The sequence below is a fragment of the Oryx dammah genome, unplaced genomic scaffold (genome assembly GCF_014754425.2).
Source record: "Oryx dammah isolate SB20612 unplaced genomic scaffold, SCBI_Odam_1.1 HiC_scaffold_29, whole genome shotgun sequence".
Classification (NCBI taxonomy): Eukaryota; Metazoa; Chordata; class Mammalia; order Artiodactyla; family Bovidae; genus Oryx; species Oryx dammah.
In genome coordinates this window covers 10,455,288-10,472,692 of record NW_024070213.1, presented here as the reverse complement: position 1 = coordinate 10,472,692, position 17,405 = coordinate 10,455,288, and the positions used below count along the sequence as shown (strand labels likewise).

Genomic DNA, 17,405 nt, shown 5'->3' with positions numbered 1-17,405 from the left:
TGCAGGCTGAATAATAAACAAAGTCAGGCACTGTCTTAAGCATTTTACATACCAATTTATTTAACACAACACCCTATCAGGTAGATGCTACTATTATTCTCAAGTGAGCAAAGGCTCAGGAAGGTGAACTGCCTCAGTTCAGGTCACCCTGCTAGTGAGAGGCTGAACCCAGCTAGCCAGCTCTGTCTACACCAGTAAGCTCTGTTCCTGCTGTCTCTGGGCTGGAGATAAATGTCCATTGATGCAATGTCTTCACTTGCCATTCAAGTCAACTGTTTGTTGAGCTCCTGTGACTGTGGCACGTTGTTCAGCCCCTGAATTCAGCGTGAGCCAGACAACACGCAGGCCCTCATCAGGAGGACACTCAGCAAGTGATTGGCTGGTGACCTCTGCAGTCCCGCATATGCAGTTCTAAAACTATGATCTCAACATTCACTGATTGAAACCTCTGTGTCTGAAAGTCTCTGATGACAACATCCTTCAAAGGAACAGCTTATGCTCCAGCTACAAGGGCTTCAAACCTTTATATGATTGTTGATGATCTGCGTGTGCTCAGGCTTAATTATATCCTAAAATATACCCCTTACCCAGCTAAAAGTTATGGCAGTGCCACCCAGGCTGGACACAGAGGAGCCAGGTGCCCTTCCTGCAAAAGCTCTTGGGTTTGGCTGGAGGGGAGTCTGAAGCCCAGAGGGGAGGCCCAGAGTTCAGGTGGCCTGATCATGTGGCCCAGTTGTCTCCACAGCAGCTGCTGCTACAGTCCACATGGACTGAACCCTCCTTAAGCTGGAGCTGGGGGCTCAGGCTCAGGCAAAACTGGGAAGGACAGAGGTACAAGCCAGGACTTGCCCTCAAGTCCCTTCAGAACAGCTGGGGAAGTGATCAAGTCCAGGCCAGTATGGTCTGGGCCAAAGGCAAGGCTGGAACAGGGTGGGGACCCCACATAGCCTGGAAGTTTCCCAGATGCCAGGACAGTGGCACCTGGTGTCACGTTGCTGCCTTGGGAGTCTTCCGTTTCCTAATTCTGCACACAGCTGGTTGTGACAACTGCAGAGACAGGGGAAACTGAGTCACCATGAAGTCCAGTGGTGAAGGTGGAGTGGCTAGAACTAGAACCCAGACATTGCAAAGAGCAGCCCCACATCTTAAGAAGCCAAGTCTACACTGGACCCTGATGTCTCTTTCCATCAAGGCATTCATCAAGCCCTGCCTTCCTCAAGAATCCCTCCTGGGGGGCCTTCCAGCTGGGAGAAGGGAAGTGGGCAAGGAAACCTAGCCTGGGATTGATCCCCTCATCCTGGCCTGAGCCTTTGATCCAACAACTTCCCAACTTCCGGCCAGGATTCCACATTCAGCTTCCCTTTGCAGCCCCTCCACACCCCGCTAGGGCCTGCCTGCTCTCCCTTTAAAGAGTGGAGGGGCAGCCAGTGTCCAACGCATGCCCAACTGTGTGCCAGGGCCCATGCTGGGCACTGGGAATGTGTCAAGATGTCCAAATCAGAGGCTCTACTCTCAGAAGTCCCCACTCTGCCCACTCATACACAGTAGGTGCTCGAGTAACCCTGAAAGTGAACTGAAGCTCTAACAAGGCAAAGAGCAGTGAGTGAACCAGGACTCTACCTCAGGCCCCCCGCCCCCTACTCTCAGAGCTCCTGATGCCCAAGGGGTGCAGAGGTTCAGAGTAAAGAGAGCCTACTGGTGCCCAAAGGCTCTCATTTTGAGTTTACTAGCAGTTATGGAGCACCTCCCTGGAGAAGGCCATGGCAATCCACTCCAGTACTCTTGCCTGGAGAATCCCATGGACAGAGGAGGCTGGTGGGCTACAGTCCATGGGGTCACAAACAGTTGGACACGACTGAAAAGTGACGCACGCATGGAGCATCTACTGTATGTCCAAGTCTGTTTTGGGTGGAGGCTCAAAGAAATAACTACTACTGACTTTGGGGAGGTCAGAGCATCAGCCACATCACTGCCTCACAAGAAGTTAGGGCAGGGACGAGGAAGTCCTCCCAGTGAAGGGGCTTCATAGATGGAGGAAGCTCCATGTTGGGCCGGAAGAGAGCAGGGTGGTAGAGAGCTGCTCTGGGAGGGTCTGCTGTGGCTGAAGGAAGGTGAGTACCCCCATGAAAAGGGAGATGCAAGCAGAAACGGGTGCTACAGGAGCAGGCAGGGGTATCTTGTCCACTCTGCCAGGTGGCCAGGGTCGGGACAGCTGACCCACAGGCCATTAGAGGCAGTGAGGCCAGAGTTCCAGGGACTTGTCCCAAGGCACACGGCAGCCAGGTGCCCCAGGACGCCAAAGTGGCCAGCCAATCATCTTCCAGCAGGGGCGAGGAGGCTGACCTTTGGCTCCAGGTGGCCAGGGGGTCCTTTGAGGAAATGAGTGGCCGGACAGCATCCTTTTGGGAAGCCGGAATGGACCTGTTCTTCGCATTTGACTCCTAAGCATGGACCCCTGTGTCTCCTTTAAGACGGTGCTGAGGTTATTTATACCTTGGCCCGCAGGCCAGTGGGTGGGGCAGGAACCCAGGAAGCCAAGCTGGGCAGGCGCGGCGGCTGGAACGGGCTTACCTGCTTCCCGCCACCGGGGCTGGGCGGGGCGGAGAGGGGAGGAGGGGCCGTGCACACAACCTGTGAATCGCCGGCCGGCCGGCGGACCCACACTCGCCGGGACCGGCGAGGGGCGAGGAGGGGCCTGGAGGGGCCCGGAAGACGCGAAAAGAGCGAGAAAACAAACTTGGGAGAGAGGAGTGACCTGGGGGCCGGGGGCGGAGTCGCCAGCGGGGGAGGAGAGAGCGAGCCGCAGCGAGAGCGCGGCTGGCCCAGGAAGCGAGGAGCACCGCCCACCCATCCGGGGCGAGAGAGGCGCCGCGGGCCGAGGCAGGCTGGGCCGGGGGCTGCCGGGCCCTCGACCCCCACCGTGACCCCGTGGCCTCTAGCCTGCCCCCAAGATGATGAAGAGGCAGCTGCATCGCATGCGGCAGCTGGCCCACACGGGCAGCCTGGGACGGTGAGTGTCAACTCTTTGCTCCCAGCCCCATCCTCACCCTGGCAGGACCCTGGGGAGGCCAAGGACAGCTGGACAGACACCTTATGACTGGCCGCCTCTCCTCCTTCCCCCGAAAGCCACCCCCACCTCCAAAGCAGGAGGAGCAGGCCCTGGCCTTTGGGGCAGGGGAACCCCCAGCTCTCGTTGGAGGGTGGGTGGAGGATCAAGGATATTGGGTCTTCTCTGTCTCTAGGAGCCCTGGAGTGGATGGTCCTCCCTGACCTCACTTGTCCCCTCTGTACAATGGGAATGTTAACCATCTCTGGTTGCCTAGGGGAGGTGATGGTCGCTTAGGGACCCAGACCTAGGGGGAGCAGAAGACACCGGGTCCAGGCAGTGATGGAAGGAGGGGCTTGCCCTTGTCCTGCCCTGCGCCTCTTCCTGCCACCGCCAACCCCAAGGCCTCCTGCTTCTCTGTCTTGCTTCTGCTTTTCGTAGCCTCAGGTGGAAACATCCCCAAGTCCACAAACCTCTGGGCTGGTGGGGTGGAGGCCGGAAATATAGGGAGCTCCCAGAGCCTGCCTTCTCTCCTCTTACCCCTGCACTGGGCCCAGGGAAGGGGTCTGGGTGTCCACAGACCCGCACAGATGCCTGTGCAAGCGGGGACAGCTAGGCCACCTTTCTCTGAGCCGCAGTGTCCACCCATGTCCTGGGCCCCTGCCGGTCACCACAGTCCAGAGTCCTGTGTGACCAGCAGCTTGGGAGTCTGAGCTTGCACACTTCCCGTTCTTGGGGCCAGCCCAACCCTCCTCTCCCTGGGTCAGCAGAAGAGAGACTCCTCCAGTCACCGCTTCAGTTTCGTCCGCCCTGTCTCAGGACACAGCCCTGGGTGGAGGAGGAAAAAGCCCAGTATCCCATTCCCGCCCCCACGGAATGTGTTCCGACTGGGATCGAGCGGGCGGGCCACCCAGAGCGGCCTGACTGGGAGGAACAGGGGTTCAGGTGCCCTGATTGGGGAGGGGGGCGGGAGGAGGCAGGGGGTTTCCTAACTTGGGCCCGCTCAGCAGAACCTCTCTCCCCACCGCAGCACCTCGGAGACTGCAGAGTTCCTGGGTGAGGACCTGCAGCAGGTACGTGCCTGGGCCAGCAGCGGGTGGCGGGGCAGGTCCATACAGGCTGTCCGCGGAGGCCCAGGAGGGGGTGCCAGTGGGGGCCCCCGAGTTGAGTCATTCCCACGCTGTTGGCCATGGGGTCCCCAGGAGGAGCGAGAGAAAGATAGTTTCTGCTCTGGGGGAGAAGAGGGCAGTGGGGCACGGGGGATGACAACCCCCCATGATCTATAACCCCCGGACCCCCTCCCAGGTGGAGCAGCGGCTGGAGCCAGCTAAGCGAGCAGCCCATAATGTCCACAAACGGCTGCAGGCCTGTCTTCAGGGCCAGAGTGGGGCGGACATGGACAAACGGGTGGTAAGTGGGCGTCCCAGGGAGGAGGGGCCTGGGCAGGACATCTCGGTCCAGTGGGACAGTGAGGTAGGGGCTGGGGTCGCCCTGCTAGTCTGAGTCTCTGGCACCAAGGGGGTAGAGGTTGCTCTGTCCCAAGGCCCTTTTGGCCCCTCACTCATGAGGTCCTATTTCTTCCCCTCCCTGTCTTGACCCCGCCCCCTCAGCGCCAATCCTCTGCACCAAAGCCAGGCCTCTGACCACCTGAACGTCTCTGTCCAGTCAGCACCCAGAGCAGGTGCTCTCAACTTGGCAGCCTGGGAGGGCTTCCTGAAGGAAGCGGCATTTGAACTGGATTTTGTGTTACTCACTAGTATTAATCAGCAGCCAGTATTTATGGACTGATTATGGCTAGTCTGTTGCTAAGATATGTCTATGCCTTGCCTCACTGAAGGCTGACAACAGCCGTGGGAGGAGGCTGCCTTTATTAGCACTGTCTGCAGGAGGAAATGGAGATGGAGAGGTAGAGTGACTCGTTCAAGGTCACACAGCTAGTACGTGGCAAAACCGAAATTTGAACTCTGGTCTCCCTGATGTAAACTGGTGCTCTCCGCAACACTAGCTAGGGACATGGGAGGCATGTTTTATAATCAGACAGCCATTCAGTATGGCCAGAGCAATAGGGAGCCATGGAGGGTTTGAATTCCTCAGAAGCTGGGTCAGCTGAGGCCCTGCAGCAGGGGTAAGGGTCTACTCCAAGGCTGTCTTCCTGGCTCCCCACTCTCTCCTAACTGTGCACGGACCTCAGGCAAGCTCCATGCGCCCTGTTTTTAGTGTTCCATTCAGTGATGGGACTCGGTCTTTCCTTTTTGCCCATTCAAGTGGCTTCTGGGAGGGGGCAAGGAGGCCTCAGATGGGTCGAGGCTCTGTGCATTGTCACGCGGAGATGTCACCTCCACTGTGCCTTGTCATTATCTCTCTTCTACTCTCACCTGTGACTGTGGCCCTCCTGGGTTCCTGCCAGTCGTGTCCAAGCCCAAGGCCTTATGGGGTTCTACCACCAAGAGACTTGCCATGTGCTCAGACCAGTGGAGTGGGGGCTGGGAGGGTGGGGAAGGGTTGAGGGAAGCCCAGCAGGCATGCATGCGCACTCACACTCACAGCCACCCCTGCTCCTCCCTGCAGAAGAAGCTTCCCCTCATGGCTCTGTCCACCACGATGGCCGAGAGTTTCAAGGAATTGGACCCCGATTCCAGCATGGGGTGAGCGTGGACAGGGCCTTCAGCACTGACCTGGAGATGCCGAGGAGGGATCTGGGCTGGCAGAGGGTCCCGATCAGAGAGGGCACCCACTGTGGAAGGCTGACCAGGGTGGGAAGAAGGCCTGGGCTGGGAACAGTGTCCAGAGGTCAGTGAGGGCAGCCAGGCCTGGGAGGGCATTGGGCTCGGTGAAGATGAAGGAGAGACAGAACAGATAGGAGGCCGGGACTTCCCTGATAGTCCACTGGTTAAGACTCCATACAGCCCATGCAAGAAGTGCAGGTTTGATCCCTAGTCTGAGAACTAAGATCCCACATGCCATGCACATAATCAAAATAATTTTTAAAAAAGAGACAGGAGCTGATAGGGAGGGAAGAGGCCCTCAGTCTCTTCAGAGAGGGGGTGAGGGGCTGTGGGAGCCTGGGCCCACTGGGTGCTGTGTCCACAGGAAGGCCTTGGAGATGAGCTGTGCCATTCAGAACCAGCTCGCCCGCATCCTGGCCGAGTTTGAGATGACCCTGGAGAGGGACGTACTGCAACCGCTCAACCGGCTGAGCGAGGTGACCCCCCCACTTTCTGCCCCCAGCTCCCCCAGCTCCCCCTGCCCCTACCTCTGCAGCCTGCTGAACCCCCACCCCCACCTCCTACCCACACCTGCCCCCAGGAGGAGCTGCCAGCCATCCTCAAGCACAAGAAAAGCCTGCAGAAGCTGGTGTCTGACTGGAACACGCTTAAGAGCAGGTGGGAGCCACAGCCTCTAGGGGGGTGGTTCACGCCTAGGTCAGCCCATGGATGTGGCCGCAGAGCTTTGAGATCACCCCCCCCCAACAACTAGGAGGATGCTGCGGGGTCCTTATGGGTACAGTGTGTTTCCTTGTGCACACACCTGGGGCTTAGGAAGACATATGGTAATTTAGGTGCATGCGACGGGGCCTCTCTGCACATACTTGTGCCAGCTGGAGGTAACCCTCAAACCTGGGAGAGCCATCAACAACCCTCCAAGAACCCTTGAGGGCCCCCCCCCTCCACTCTGGAGGTGGATGGCTAGGATCACCGAGCCCGCCACCAGGGGGGCGCCCCAAAGCACTGCCCACGCCGAGCCTAGACCCCAGACCTGTGCCTCCCCGGGATTTGCGTCTGTCAGCCCCCAGAATCCTATGGGGTCAGGCCGATGGAGGGGCACTTGGCTCTGGACGTGCCGTGGGGACAGTGACCATCCCACCTTGGGATGATCCTCAGGCTGAGTCAGGCAGCTAAGAACTCCGGCAGCGGTCAGGGCCTGGGCGGCGGCCCAGGCAGCCACACCGCCACAGCCAACAAGGTGGAGACGCTGAAGGAGGAGGAGGAGGAGCTGAAGAGGAAGGTGGAGCAGTGCAAGGTGAGGGGCACTGGCAGCTTCCTGGGGATGGGGGTGGCGGGGTGCGCGCTGTCCCCACTGCACCGGCCATGTGGCTAGGAAGCAGCCGAGCCAGGATTTGAATCTGGGCTGCCAGGCTCTGGGGTCTGTGTACTCAGCCGTTACCTGGTAGCTGCTTCTGTCTGTATCATACCCATAACACCTGGGCAGGAGGGGACGGGGAGGAGGGCAGGAGGGGAGAATCTTGGCGTGTTGGCTGAGTGAGTGAGTGAAGGGTGAGTGAATGAAAGAGTGGTGAGGATATGTGGACACAGAGGAGAGGAACAGAAGAGCCCCTCAAGAGCTTGGAGGGGTTCCCATGGGCTGGCCCAGGAGCAAACCTTGTCAGAGCAAGAGTAGAGTGCACTCCGACCCTCCCATACAACATGGGCAAACCTCTACCCGCTCCAAGCTTCCCCAGCAGACCCCAGCCTCCCTGGTACAAGCCCTGCTCTCTTTGTCCCCAAGGACGAGTACTTGGCCGACCTGTACCATTTTGCCACTAAGGAGGACACCTATGCCAACTACTTCATCCACGTGAGTCCAAGACCAGGCTCCAGCCACCCGGAGTTCGGGGGCCACTGAGATCCCCTGCAAGGTGGTGGGAGGGAAGGGTCTGCATTTGTGGCCCCTGGAGGAGACTCAGCTTCCCTCACTGCCCCCCCCACCGCCCCGCCGGGGTGGGGGGTGCCCCCTTGTCCCCACAGCTCATGGAGATTCAGGCCGATTACCATCGCAAGTCTCTGAGCTCGCTGGACACAGCCCTGGCTGAGCTGAAGGAGAACCACAGCCAAACAGGTGGGGACCTGACCCCCACCCCTGTCCCTGACTCTGCTCAGGGCCTGTTAAGAAGCTTGCACTCCATCCCAAAAGGCACTGGGGAGCCCGGAATGAGTTCTATCCATGGGAGGGCTCAATGAGATTTGTGATGGAGAGATTGCTCTGGCGGCTGCATGCAGAATAGAATTAAGGGACAGGATGGAGACCTGTTAAGAGGCAGAAAGGAAGTAACGGAGGCCCAGGCTGGGGTGGAGGCAGTGGAGGTGGGTGGTTTGGAGAGATGTGTGGGATGGTTTCAGGATGTGTCCTGTGGGTGGTCAGGAGGGAGGTGGAAGCCCCCTGACCTGGCTGCTCAGAGGTGGGAGGACCCTGGGCCGCTGATCTGTCTCGTCCCTGCAGACCCCTCCCCTTCGATGACGGCCGCCCCCTTCTCCAGGGTGTATGGGGTGCCTCTGGGAATCCACCTGCGAGAGCTGGGCCGGGACATTGCCCTGCCCATCGAGGCCTGCGTCATGATGCTGCTCTCTGAGGGCATGAAGGAAGAGGTGGGGCTCGCTGGGGCAGGTGGGGAAGGAGCACGGGCCCCTCATCCGGTCCCACCCCTCCCACCCATGCCTGTGCTGGGGTGTAATCCCACCATTAGCGCCCAGGTGCCAAGAGAAGGCGTGGCCTCCTGCAGTTGAACTGACGCCACCTCCCCCTTAGTGATGCTCACATGGACAAGGCCCTGTGCTATCAACCCTTTGCACTCCTTGCTCCATTCCATTACCTCAGTAAACCTTGCAGGAAGCCTTCCATTTTTGCAAGCCTTACCTCTTGCAAAATTGGCTCCATTTTGCAAGAGGTAGACAGAGGCCAGTGGGTAGGCGTGCCCAGTGGCAGGTGAGAAGGTTGGTGGAGAAGCCGGGGAAGCCACGTGAGTCACGGCCCCATGCTGCCCTCATCCATCCTGTGCACCTCGGTCCTGCTAGCACATCAGCTGCTTTCCTGAGGACAGGCCTTCAGGAGGTGGATCATGCTTCAGAGACAGACCTAGGCTTCAGGACAGTGCTGTGGGGCCTCTTGTCTCTCCTCCACTCCTGTCGAGACTCCAGTCTTCTCATGATTTTCCCAGCTCCCCCCAGGCTTCTCGTTTTGCTCAGAACCCTAGACCTTGAGAGTTGAGAGGAGCCACGAACACCGTAGTGTTCGCTCTGCCCAGTAGCCCATGGGGCCCCCGAGGGCCCCTTCCCCTGGGCTGTGAGTGGGCCAGGGTCTCCTAGGCAGGGGGTCCTGCCCCCACCCTGACCCCTCTCTGACCCCCACTCGCCCCCTCTCGCCCCTCAGGGCCTCTTCCGTCTGGCCGCTGGAGCGTCGGTGCTGAAGCGCCTCAAGCAGACCATGGCCTCAGACCCCCGCAGCCTGCAGGAGTTCTGCTCTGACCCCCACGCTGTGGCAGGTACCTGCACCGAGGAGCCCTGGGTGGAGAGCCTTCCCCCAGGGCCCTCCCGTGAAGCTGCCTGAAACGGACCCACAATAGTTTAGCTTAAGGCCTGATACTCTGCCAAGAAGACACCTGAGGAGGCATAGGGGTCCTTAACGTGGAGTCCATCGTCAGCCCCCTGAAACACATGTACGTTTTTCTGGGGACAAGATCACTAGTCTTCATCGTTTTCTTGAGAGCTTGTGACCCAAAGAAACGATTCAGTTCAGTTCAGTTCAGTTCAGTCACTCAGTCATGTTTGATTCCTGCGACCCCATAGCCTGCAGCATGCCAGGCCTCCCTGGTGCTGCTAAGTCGCTTCAGTCGTGTCTGACTCTGTGCGACCCTATAGACAGCAGCCCACCAGGCTCCCCCGTCCCTGGGATTCTCCAGGCAAGAACACTGGAGTGGGTTGCCATTTCCTTCACCAATGTGTGAAAGTGAAAATTGAAAGTGAAGTTGCTCAGTGGTGTCCAGCTCTTCATGACCCCATGGACTGCAGCCTACCAGGCTCCTCCACCCATGGAATTTTCCAGGCAAGAGTACTGGAGTGGGTTGTCATTGCCTTCTCCAGGCCTCCCTATCCATTGCCAACTCCCGGAATTTACTCAAACTCATGTCCATTGAGTCGGTGATGCCATCCAGCCATCTATCCTCTGTTGTCCCCTTCTCCTCCTGCCTTCAATCTTTCCCAGCATCAGGGTCTTTTCAAATGAGTCAGTTCTCCACATCAGGTGGCCAAAGTATTGGAGTTTCAGCTTCAGCATCAGGGTTAGACCTAGACATGTTAGTATGAACAAGAGCTACAGGTTCCTAACATGGAGAGAGCCAGGCACTGGGGGGTAAAGGTGGGGGCTTTGGGGGCTGAATCTAAGTCCCTGCCACCACTCTAGGTGCCCTTAAGTCCTACCTGCGGGAGCTGCCAGAGCCCCTGATGACATTTGACCTCTATGACGATTGGATGAGGGCAGCCAGGTGAGGATGAGGGGCATGTGTTGGGGAGGACTAGGCTGCAGATAGGCCATCCAGGACAGCTCACCCGGTCTTTCCTCCTCCCCAGCCTGAAGGAGCCAGGAGCCCGACTGGAGGCCCTCCAGGAAGTGTGCAGCCGTCTGCCCCACGAGAACCTCAGCAACCTCAGGTAAGTACCCAGCCTATCCCCCACCCCGCCACCCCCACCACCCCCTTTGCCCTGGCCTCCCCAGCCAAAGCCTAGCTGGCCCTTCAGGGCCCTGGGCTGAGGTCCTCCCGCCTTGTACTAGGCAATATTTCTGAAAATACCTCTTTGATGTATTAGCCATGTGTTTTTAATACTAGACGTTGAACTGGATATATAGCTTGAACCCTGAAGCCATCCCACCCAGTGGCTTTGGATCACTCCTCTGCCACTGTTATCCCAGGCTAGCAATTTAACTCTGTGCCTTGGCGCCCTCACGTGGAAGACATGGAACACGACAGTCCCAGTTCTGTAGGGCGGCTGGGGGGTTCGCAGCTTAGTGCCTGCCATGGAGGTGGTGTTCAGTAGGTCAGCTAGTGTAACTAGTGAAAAAAATGTTTAAATGTCCCATATGGTGTCTTTGCTGCTCTTTGGAAACCCTGGGCTGGGAAGGTCTCAGGCCTTGGGGGCATCCATGGGTATTCAAGGCCTAAGATATCCGGCCGCTGGTTCAAGCCTCCTTCCCACCCGCCCAGGTATCTGATGAAGTTCCTAGCGCAGCTGGCCGAGGAGCAGGAAGTGAACAAGATGACACCCAGCAACATTGCCATTGTCCTGGGGCCCAACCTGCTGTGGCCCCCTGAGAAAGAAGGGTGAGGGGCTGTGGGTTGGGGGAAGGTGGCAGTCTTGCCCCCCATTTCAACATCTGCTTATTTTCCCCCTGGGCGCCAGTTTCTCCATCCTTGGAGTGGGTTGAGCAGCTTCTATTGTCAAGGCTGCTGTGAGGATCATGGGATCATGGACCCCACAGGGCTTCAGAGATAGACATTCTGGGTAATGCCTTTAATGGGGTGCTTGGTGGCCTGTTGCAGGAGCCAGAGATCTGGTTCCAGCCTCACCCCTCCAACCTTCCAGGGATGAACCTTATAAAGTCACTCTGGACCTTCATTTCTTTATTTGTAAGTTGGAGAGAAACTAGACAAACATTGAGAATTTTTGCTTTGGGAATTTGATGAGATAATAAATAGAAATGTGTTATAAACTGTAAAATGCGGTGATGCGTGAGGGGTTGTAACTCACCTGGCCACGGACGACAAAAGGATTAATCCTTGTGTCCCCAGCACCCAGCACAGGCCCAGAGAGTTGGGATCACTAGACTTTGCTAAATGATAACTCACTTTGGCTCTCTTTTTGTCCCAGGGACCTGGCCCAGTTGGATGCAGCCTCGGTCTCATCCATCCAGGTGGTAGGCGTGGTCGAGGCTCTGATACAGAACACTGACACCCTCTTTCCTGGAGGTAAAACTCCTGTCTTTATGAACGATCCACCCAACTTGGCGCCCTCCAGACTCAGTTTCAGTCCCCGGCAGCCCCGCAAACTCACCAGGAGGCCTGGAGGAAGTGGCTTCTCCCCTCTAGCCTCAGTTTCTCATCTGTAAAACGGGGATGATTGTGCCTGCTTTGTGGGATTGCCGTGAGGCCCACCTGGGAGTGGGAAGGTGAAACAAAGTCTAGATAACATCAGGAGAAAGGGAAAATGGTCCTGACACCTGCCAAGGTGGGGAGGCCGGTGGAAGCTCTGAAAGTTCATACCTGCTCCCTCTGTCTGCAGATATCAACTTCAACGTGTCGGGCCTGTTCTCAGCGCCTGCCCCCCAGGACAAGGTGAGCGACAGGTCAGCTTCTGAGGAGCTTCCATCGATTCCCACACCTACCCCAGCCACTGTGCCGGCTCTCGGTCTGGCCCCTACCCTGGCCTCAGTGGCTACCAAGGAAAGGTAAGCACTGATGGGTATGAAGGGCCCCGTCCTGGCCCCAAGATGCCCAGCCAGAGGCACTATCTCTCAGGGCATCCAAGAGCATTTTAGGAAATACCATTATTATATTTTCCTCCCAAATACCAGGTTTCTCAGTTTGGAGTGGGTGGGACTCAAGCATATTATTCTCAGCCTCTGATATGTTCCCTGCTGTGTTCTATAGCTCTTTACTGAGCACCTACTCTGTGCCAGGCACTGATTCAGGCCCTGGAGATTTAGGGAACTGAGCATTTTGGAATTTGTAAATACCGTACTTTCCAGTCTTCTCTTTGATCCTTTAAACCGGAAGAAGGGCTACGTGGTGCCGTACTGTCTCCTTAGCCAGTGGGTATTGTTCAGTTATCAGACTGCTGGGGCCTAGAACATGAATTTCCTTAGATGAAGAAGACAGACACGTGCTGCCCTTAGGGCTTGCATTCCACGGGGTGGGAGACAGAATCAACCAGAACACCAATATAATGTCAGCCAGTGATGTGTGCTATGAAGAACAGTAGAACAGGGCTGGATGGTCGAGTAGGGAACAGGGATCAAGAAAGTGGGGGTCAGGAAGGGCCTCCCCAAGGAGTAGCCAATAAAGCAGAGCCCGCCATGGCCTCCTCCTCTGCTTCTCATCCGCTCTGTGGCTTCCAGTGGTCGAAACAGCCCATAAAGATCACATGGAGGCTGGGACTTCCCTAGTAGTCCTGTGGTTAAGAATCTACCTTGCAATGCAGGGGACATGGGTTCAATCCCTGGTCGGGGAACTAAGATCCCACATGCCACAGAGTTGACTGAGCCTGCGAGCCACAACTCGAGAGTCCGTGCACCACAACGAAAGATCTCGAGTGCCACAGCTAAGATCCGACCCAGCCAAATCAATTACTTTTAAAAGCAGGTCGCATGGAGGCTGAGAGCTGAGACTTTCTGCCCCCCATCCTGGCCACATGGGGGACCATGGACACTGTCACAGTAACACACAGCAGCCAGGGCTCAGTGGACGCAAACTCTGGCCAATGCTAGAGGATCTTGTCAGACCCCAGGCCCGGCCACAAGGTGGTGGGGAACAGCTCCAGGAGGACCCAGACTCAGCCTGTTGGCTGGGAGTCTCCCCGGATGCCTGGAGACCTCTGGGAGATGCCATGGCTGACCTTGACCCTCTCCTTCCCTTGCAGGGCAGAGTCCGAGGCATCCCACAGACCAACCTCCCCCAAGGTCAGTCGGAGCCCCCCGGAGGCGGCCACCCCAGCAGAGGAGATGGCTCGGAGGAGTGAGTTGACCATGGGAGGAGAAGGGGCAGAGGGTGGGCAGGGAGAGGGATCAACAATCCCATACTGCCCCATGTTTTCAGACAGTCAGGGGAGGCATGGAATCCAAGGGGCTAAGGGCCTGGGTTTGCTGCCTGACACTCTGGGATCAGATTCCAGCTCTGTGACCTTGGACAGGTGACTTCACCTGTCTGTGCCTCAGCTTCTTCCTCTGTGTAATGAGACAATAACCGCACCTACCTTGAAGCTGTTTAGAGAATTAAATGGGGCTGCCTGGCCCATACTCAGCACCTAGTAAATGCTCCATAAAAGTCAGTGACTGTGAGTGTTGAGGGCAGTGGAGTCCAGTCCCTCAAGAAGTCCCAGGATCACAGAGTACAGAGGGAGGTGGGGTCTTCAAAGCACAGTGAATGAAGGGGTGGCAGTGGTGGTGGTTAGGTGGTCTCCTTCTGTGCCTCTGGTACAATTACATGTTGAAGTGGCCTAAAGTCAGGCAGGTGAGAAGGTCAGGGGTTCAAGTGGAGAATCTGCCAGGGTGACTAGGACACTTGAAAGGCCCAGCCCAGGAGGCGCTAGAGTTTTCCACCTGGATGGCAGTGGATGGAGCAGAAAGCTCTGGACCAGCTGGAGCTGGCAGGTCGCACAGGGACCTTCTTACAGGAGGGGCCATCTAGCCACTTTTCCCAGAAGGGGTGGGGACAGATGGGATGTTAGCTTACCAGAGGACAAGATAAAGGACTGTCACCTGGGCTCATCCTCACGGCAGCCCTGGGAAGTCAAAGCCGTCACCCCATCTCAGTGGTGAAGCAGCTGAGGCTCCAGGGGGCAAGTCCCCCAGTGGGTGGAGGCAGAGCTTGGAGCAGAGCCCAGCTGTCCTGGCCCCACCCAGCCCCTTGGCTGCCTTGCGAGGCTGGACCGTGCAGACAACTCTGAGGTGGGGCAGCCCTTGTGGGCTTCTAAGCGGGGGGTGAGGAGGACCCAGCTGGCTGGTGGGACAGGCGGCGTTTCTTTATTCAACAAATGTGTACTGAGCGCCTACTCTGTGCCACCCATGTGCTGTGCCAGCCAGCTGGACAGAAGATGGCCTCACTTAGTTTGCGTTCTAGTCAGGGAGACAAGAAGTAAGAGAGCAAAATTAAAACTGACAAGATCATTCCAGAGGACAAAGTCCCCCATGAAGAAATTATGACTGGAAGATATGACAGTAACTGGGGCCGGGTCAGGGAGGGGCCTTCGAGCTGAGGACAGATGTGGACAGAGGCCTGAATGATGAGCAGCCAGTGTGGACCCTGTTCCCTGCAGAAGGGACAGCAGATAAAAGTTCTTGTGGTGGCATCAAGCTTGGGGGTTTGCCCCAGGCAGTACAGACACCTAACCACCCCTTTCCTTCCTCCACAGCCAAGCGCCCAGCACCCGCCAGGCCTACCATGCCGCCCCCCCAGGTCTCCGGCACTCGCAGCTCCCCTCCAGCACCACTGCCACCCCCTGGCTCTGGCAGCCCTGTGACCCCTCGGGCTCTGCCCCGCCGTCTGGTTGGCAGCAGCCTCCGGGCCCCCACGGTGCCACCCCCGTTGCCCCCCGTTGCCCCCCAGCCTGCCCGGCGTCAGAGCCGGCACTCACCAGCGTCCCCCAGCCCGGCCTCCCCAGGTCCGGCCTCTCTCAGCCCAGTCACTCTGAGCTCACCTGCACATGTGGACCTGGGGGCGGCCACTGAGGAAGGAGAGGGCCCTGAGGCTGCAGGCAGGGCCCCCACTGCCCCAGTCATCCCCCCTCAGGCCCGGCCCAGGAGCCTCGCCTCAGAGACCAACTGAGCCCACAGCTCCTCCCCGACACCCCTCAGCACCCCTTCCCTCCCACCTCGTCCTCCCAGGACACAGCCCTCACCCCTCCCAAGGGGGTGGGAGCCTCCAGCCTTTGCCTAAAGTGCCTTGGTGCCCGCTGGGTCGGCCCCCAGGGCAAGAAGGACTCAGGACAGTCCTCCACTTCCAGACCTTTTCCTTGGATCACCCTGGGCCTCAGGGGCCCCTCAGCCACCTCCCTGCTCTCTGGCAGGATCCCAGGGGAGCCGCCGGAAGGAAGCAGAGGCTTGCCTGCTCCCACAGGACTTTTTTTTTTTTCTCTTGCCAACATTTTTTTTTTGTAAGGCTGGCAAATAAATTATTTTGGACAAAACTGGAGCAGCTACCCAAATGATAGTTTTATTTTCTGTCCTTGAAATAAAGAATCCACTTTAATAAATGGGGAAAAAATTACTTATTCTTTGCTTCCTTTCTTTTTTCTTGTCTGAAATAGTAACAGCCAACATTTTTAGTGCTTACTCTTTGCTACACATTGTACTTTTCTACGCATGAGTTCATTTAATCCTCTTTTGGGGAAGTAAATCCCATTACCTCTTAACAGGTGAGGAGACTGAAACTCAGAAAGTGACCAAGGTCACATGGCGAGTGAGGCATGGACCTGGCCCAGGTCTGCTTGATTCCAGAGCCTGTCCCTCACATCCTGAGCAATTGGAGTTTCCTTTTCTTCAAATGTGAAATCACTTTAACAGCTTCCACCACGGAGATGTTGTGAGGATTAAATGAGACACTTGTAAAGCCCGAAGTACTGCCCTTGCACACAGAAGTGCCCTGCAAGTGATGGCTGCCATCGTTGTTTTCCCCCACCTGTGGTCTCTGTTCCCAGGGAGCAAGGATGAACCTGTCCTCAAACATTCCCTGACCATGCTCTGTGCCAGACTCTAGGCGAGGTCCCAACTCAGCCCAATGCCCAGGGAGCTCCTGGGGAAGGGAAGGAGAACTGACGATTAGAATCATGTATCATGGGAGTTTCCTGGTCCAGTGATTAGGACTCCGATTTCACTGCCAAGGATGCAGGTTCAATCCCTGATTGGGGAACTAAGATCCTGTAAGCTGTGTGACAGGGAAAAAAAAAAAAAAAATTAAGTGTCATGGCACCAGGAACCCATGAGAGCCCACTTAGGAGCAAGCCGTTTAACCCACTTCCTGGAGGGGGTAGTATTGGAGGGGCCAGTCTTTCCAAAGCTGGCCAGGTAGAGGAAGAAGGAAGAACATTCCAAGTGAAGGAGACCACCTATGCAAAGGTCAGGAGCAAAAGCCAGGGCAATGAGAAACAAAATATAAGCCCCAGAGGCTGACGGTGTGCCTTTTCTCGGGTCTTTGAAGCTCCAGTTGCTCCTGGGGATCAGACCAGTCTTCAGAGTCTTCTCAGAGTTTGGCAGACAACCTTAGAATTGTGACACATTCCTCACCAAGTAGGGACCAAGGTGCCTCTAGCCCAGTGTCTCTGCATTCTGGCCTCACAGTAGAATCCCTGGGCGATTAAAAAACAAACCAAAAAAAGCCAGGGCTCACCCAAAGGAATTAAAATCAGAATTTCTGGGGTCCTATCACACGTTTTATAAAACGTTTATCAAAAGGCATCGAACTATACACTTAAGATCCACACATCTTATTGTATGTAAATTATATGTTAAAAAAAAATACGTTTCCTTGGGAACTCTACTGAGCAGACAGGGTGGAAAACCAAAGATCCAGGCCAAGGACACCAGCGTCTGAGGGGACACCATGTGCCTCTCCCCAGTCACAACCACACTGCATCCTAGGACTTCTTCCCAGGGCTTCGCTCGGAACTGGAGCGTCTAGGGTTAGGAAGGCAGTGAGATTTGACCCAAAGATAACATCTCCTTTAGTATTTGTTTTCCTCCTAGCAACCATCTGTCTTAAGCTTGTGATTGGCTGGGGAACGAGGAACGGGCCTTATCTTCCCATTCGTAACTCCTTATTGGTCAAAAAGGTCAATCCCTCTCCGGGCAGGCGGAGAGTCGGGACTGAAGCTCTGCGGCT

At 56.8% G+C, this 17,405-nt stretch overlaps 1 protein-coding gene and 1 long non-coding RNA gene across 3 annotated transcripts; one reads left to right on the top strand and one right to left on the bottom strand.

Annotated features, from left to right (window-relative positions):
- Positions 1-35: 35 nt before the first annotated feature.
- LOC120857671 lies at positions 36-2,725 on the bottom strand. The gene is made up of 2 exons (XR_005719714.1): positions 2,572-2,725; positions 36-1,047 (listed from the first exon to the last, which is right to left on the bottom strand). It is a non-coding gene; the product is annotated as an uncharacterized LOC120857671 (long non-coding RNA).
- SH3BP1 (SH3 domain binding protein 1) lies at positions 2,636-15,794 on the top strand. Of its 2 annotated transcripts, none has more exons than XM_040233351.1 (18): positions 2,636-3,010; positions 4,077-4,119; positions 4,352-4,456; positions 5,615-5,691; positions 6,137-6,248; positions 6,353-6,429; positions 6,928-7,066; positions 7,553-7,621; positions 7,792-7,882; positions 8,264-8,409; positions 9,191-9,302; positions 10,220-10,301; positions 10,387-10,467; positions 11,019-11,135; positions 11,683-11,780; positions 12,094-12,259; positions 13,450-13,544; positions 14,941-15,794. In XM_040233351.1, exons 1-18 carry the CDS (start codon positions 2,952-2,954, stop codon positions 15,351-15,353), a joined length of 2,082 nt encoding a protein of 693 aa, XP_040089285.1. In that variant the 5' UTR covers positions 2,636-2,951; the 3' UTR covers positions 15,354-15,794. The 2 variants fall into 2 exon arrangements, with proteins under 2 accessions (XP_040089285.1, XP_040089286.1); XM_040233352.1 differs by having other exon boundaries at positions 2,858-3,010; positions 13,450-13,548; positions 15,573-15,794.
- The last annotated feature ends 1,611 nt before the right edge of the window (positions 15,795-17,405 follow it).

Bases quoted from the DNA above. Each gene is read 5' to 3' on its own strand.
- SH3BP1 (XM_040233351.1), top strand. From the start codon at position 2,952: ATGATGAAGAGGCAGCTGCATCGCATGCGGCAGCTGGCCCACACGGGC. The intron at 3,011-4,076 runs GTGAGTGTCAAC...TCCCCACCGCAG, and splicing joins CACACGGGCAGCCTGGGACG to CACCTCGGAGACTGCAGAGT. The intron at 9,303-10,219 runs GTACCTGCACCG...CCACCACTCTAG, and splicing joins TGACCCCCACGCTGTGGCAG to GTGCCCTTAAGTCCTACCTG.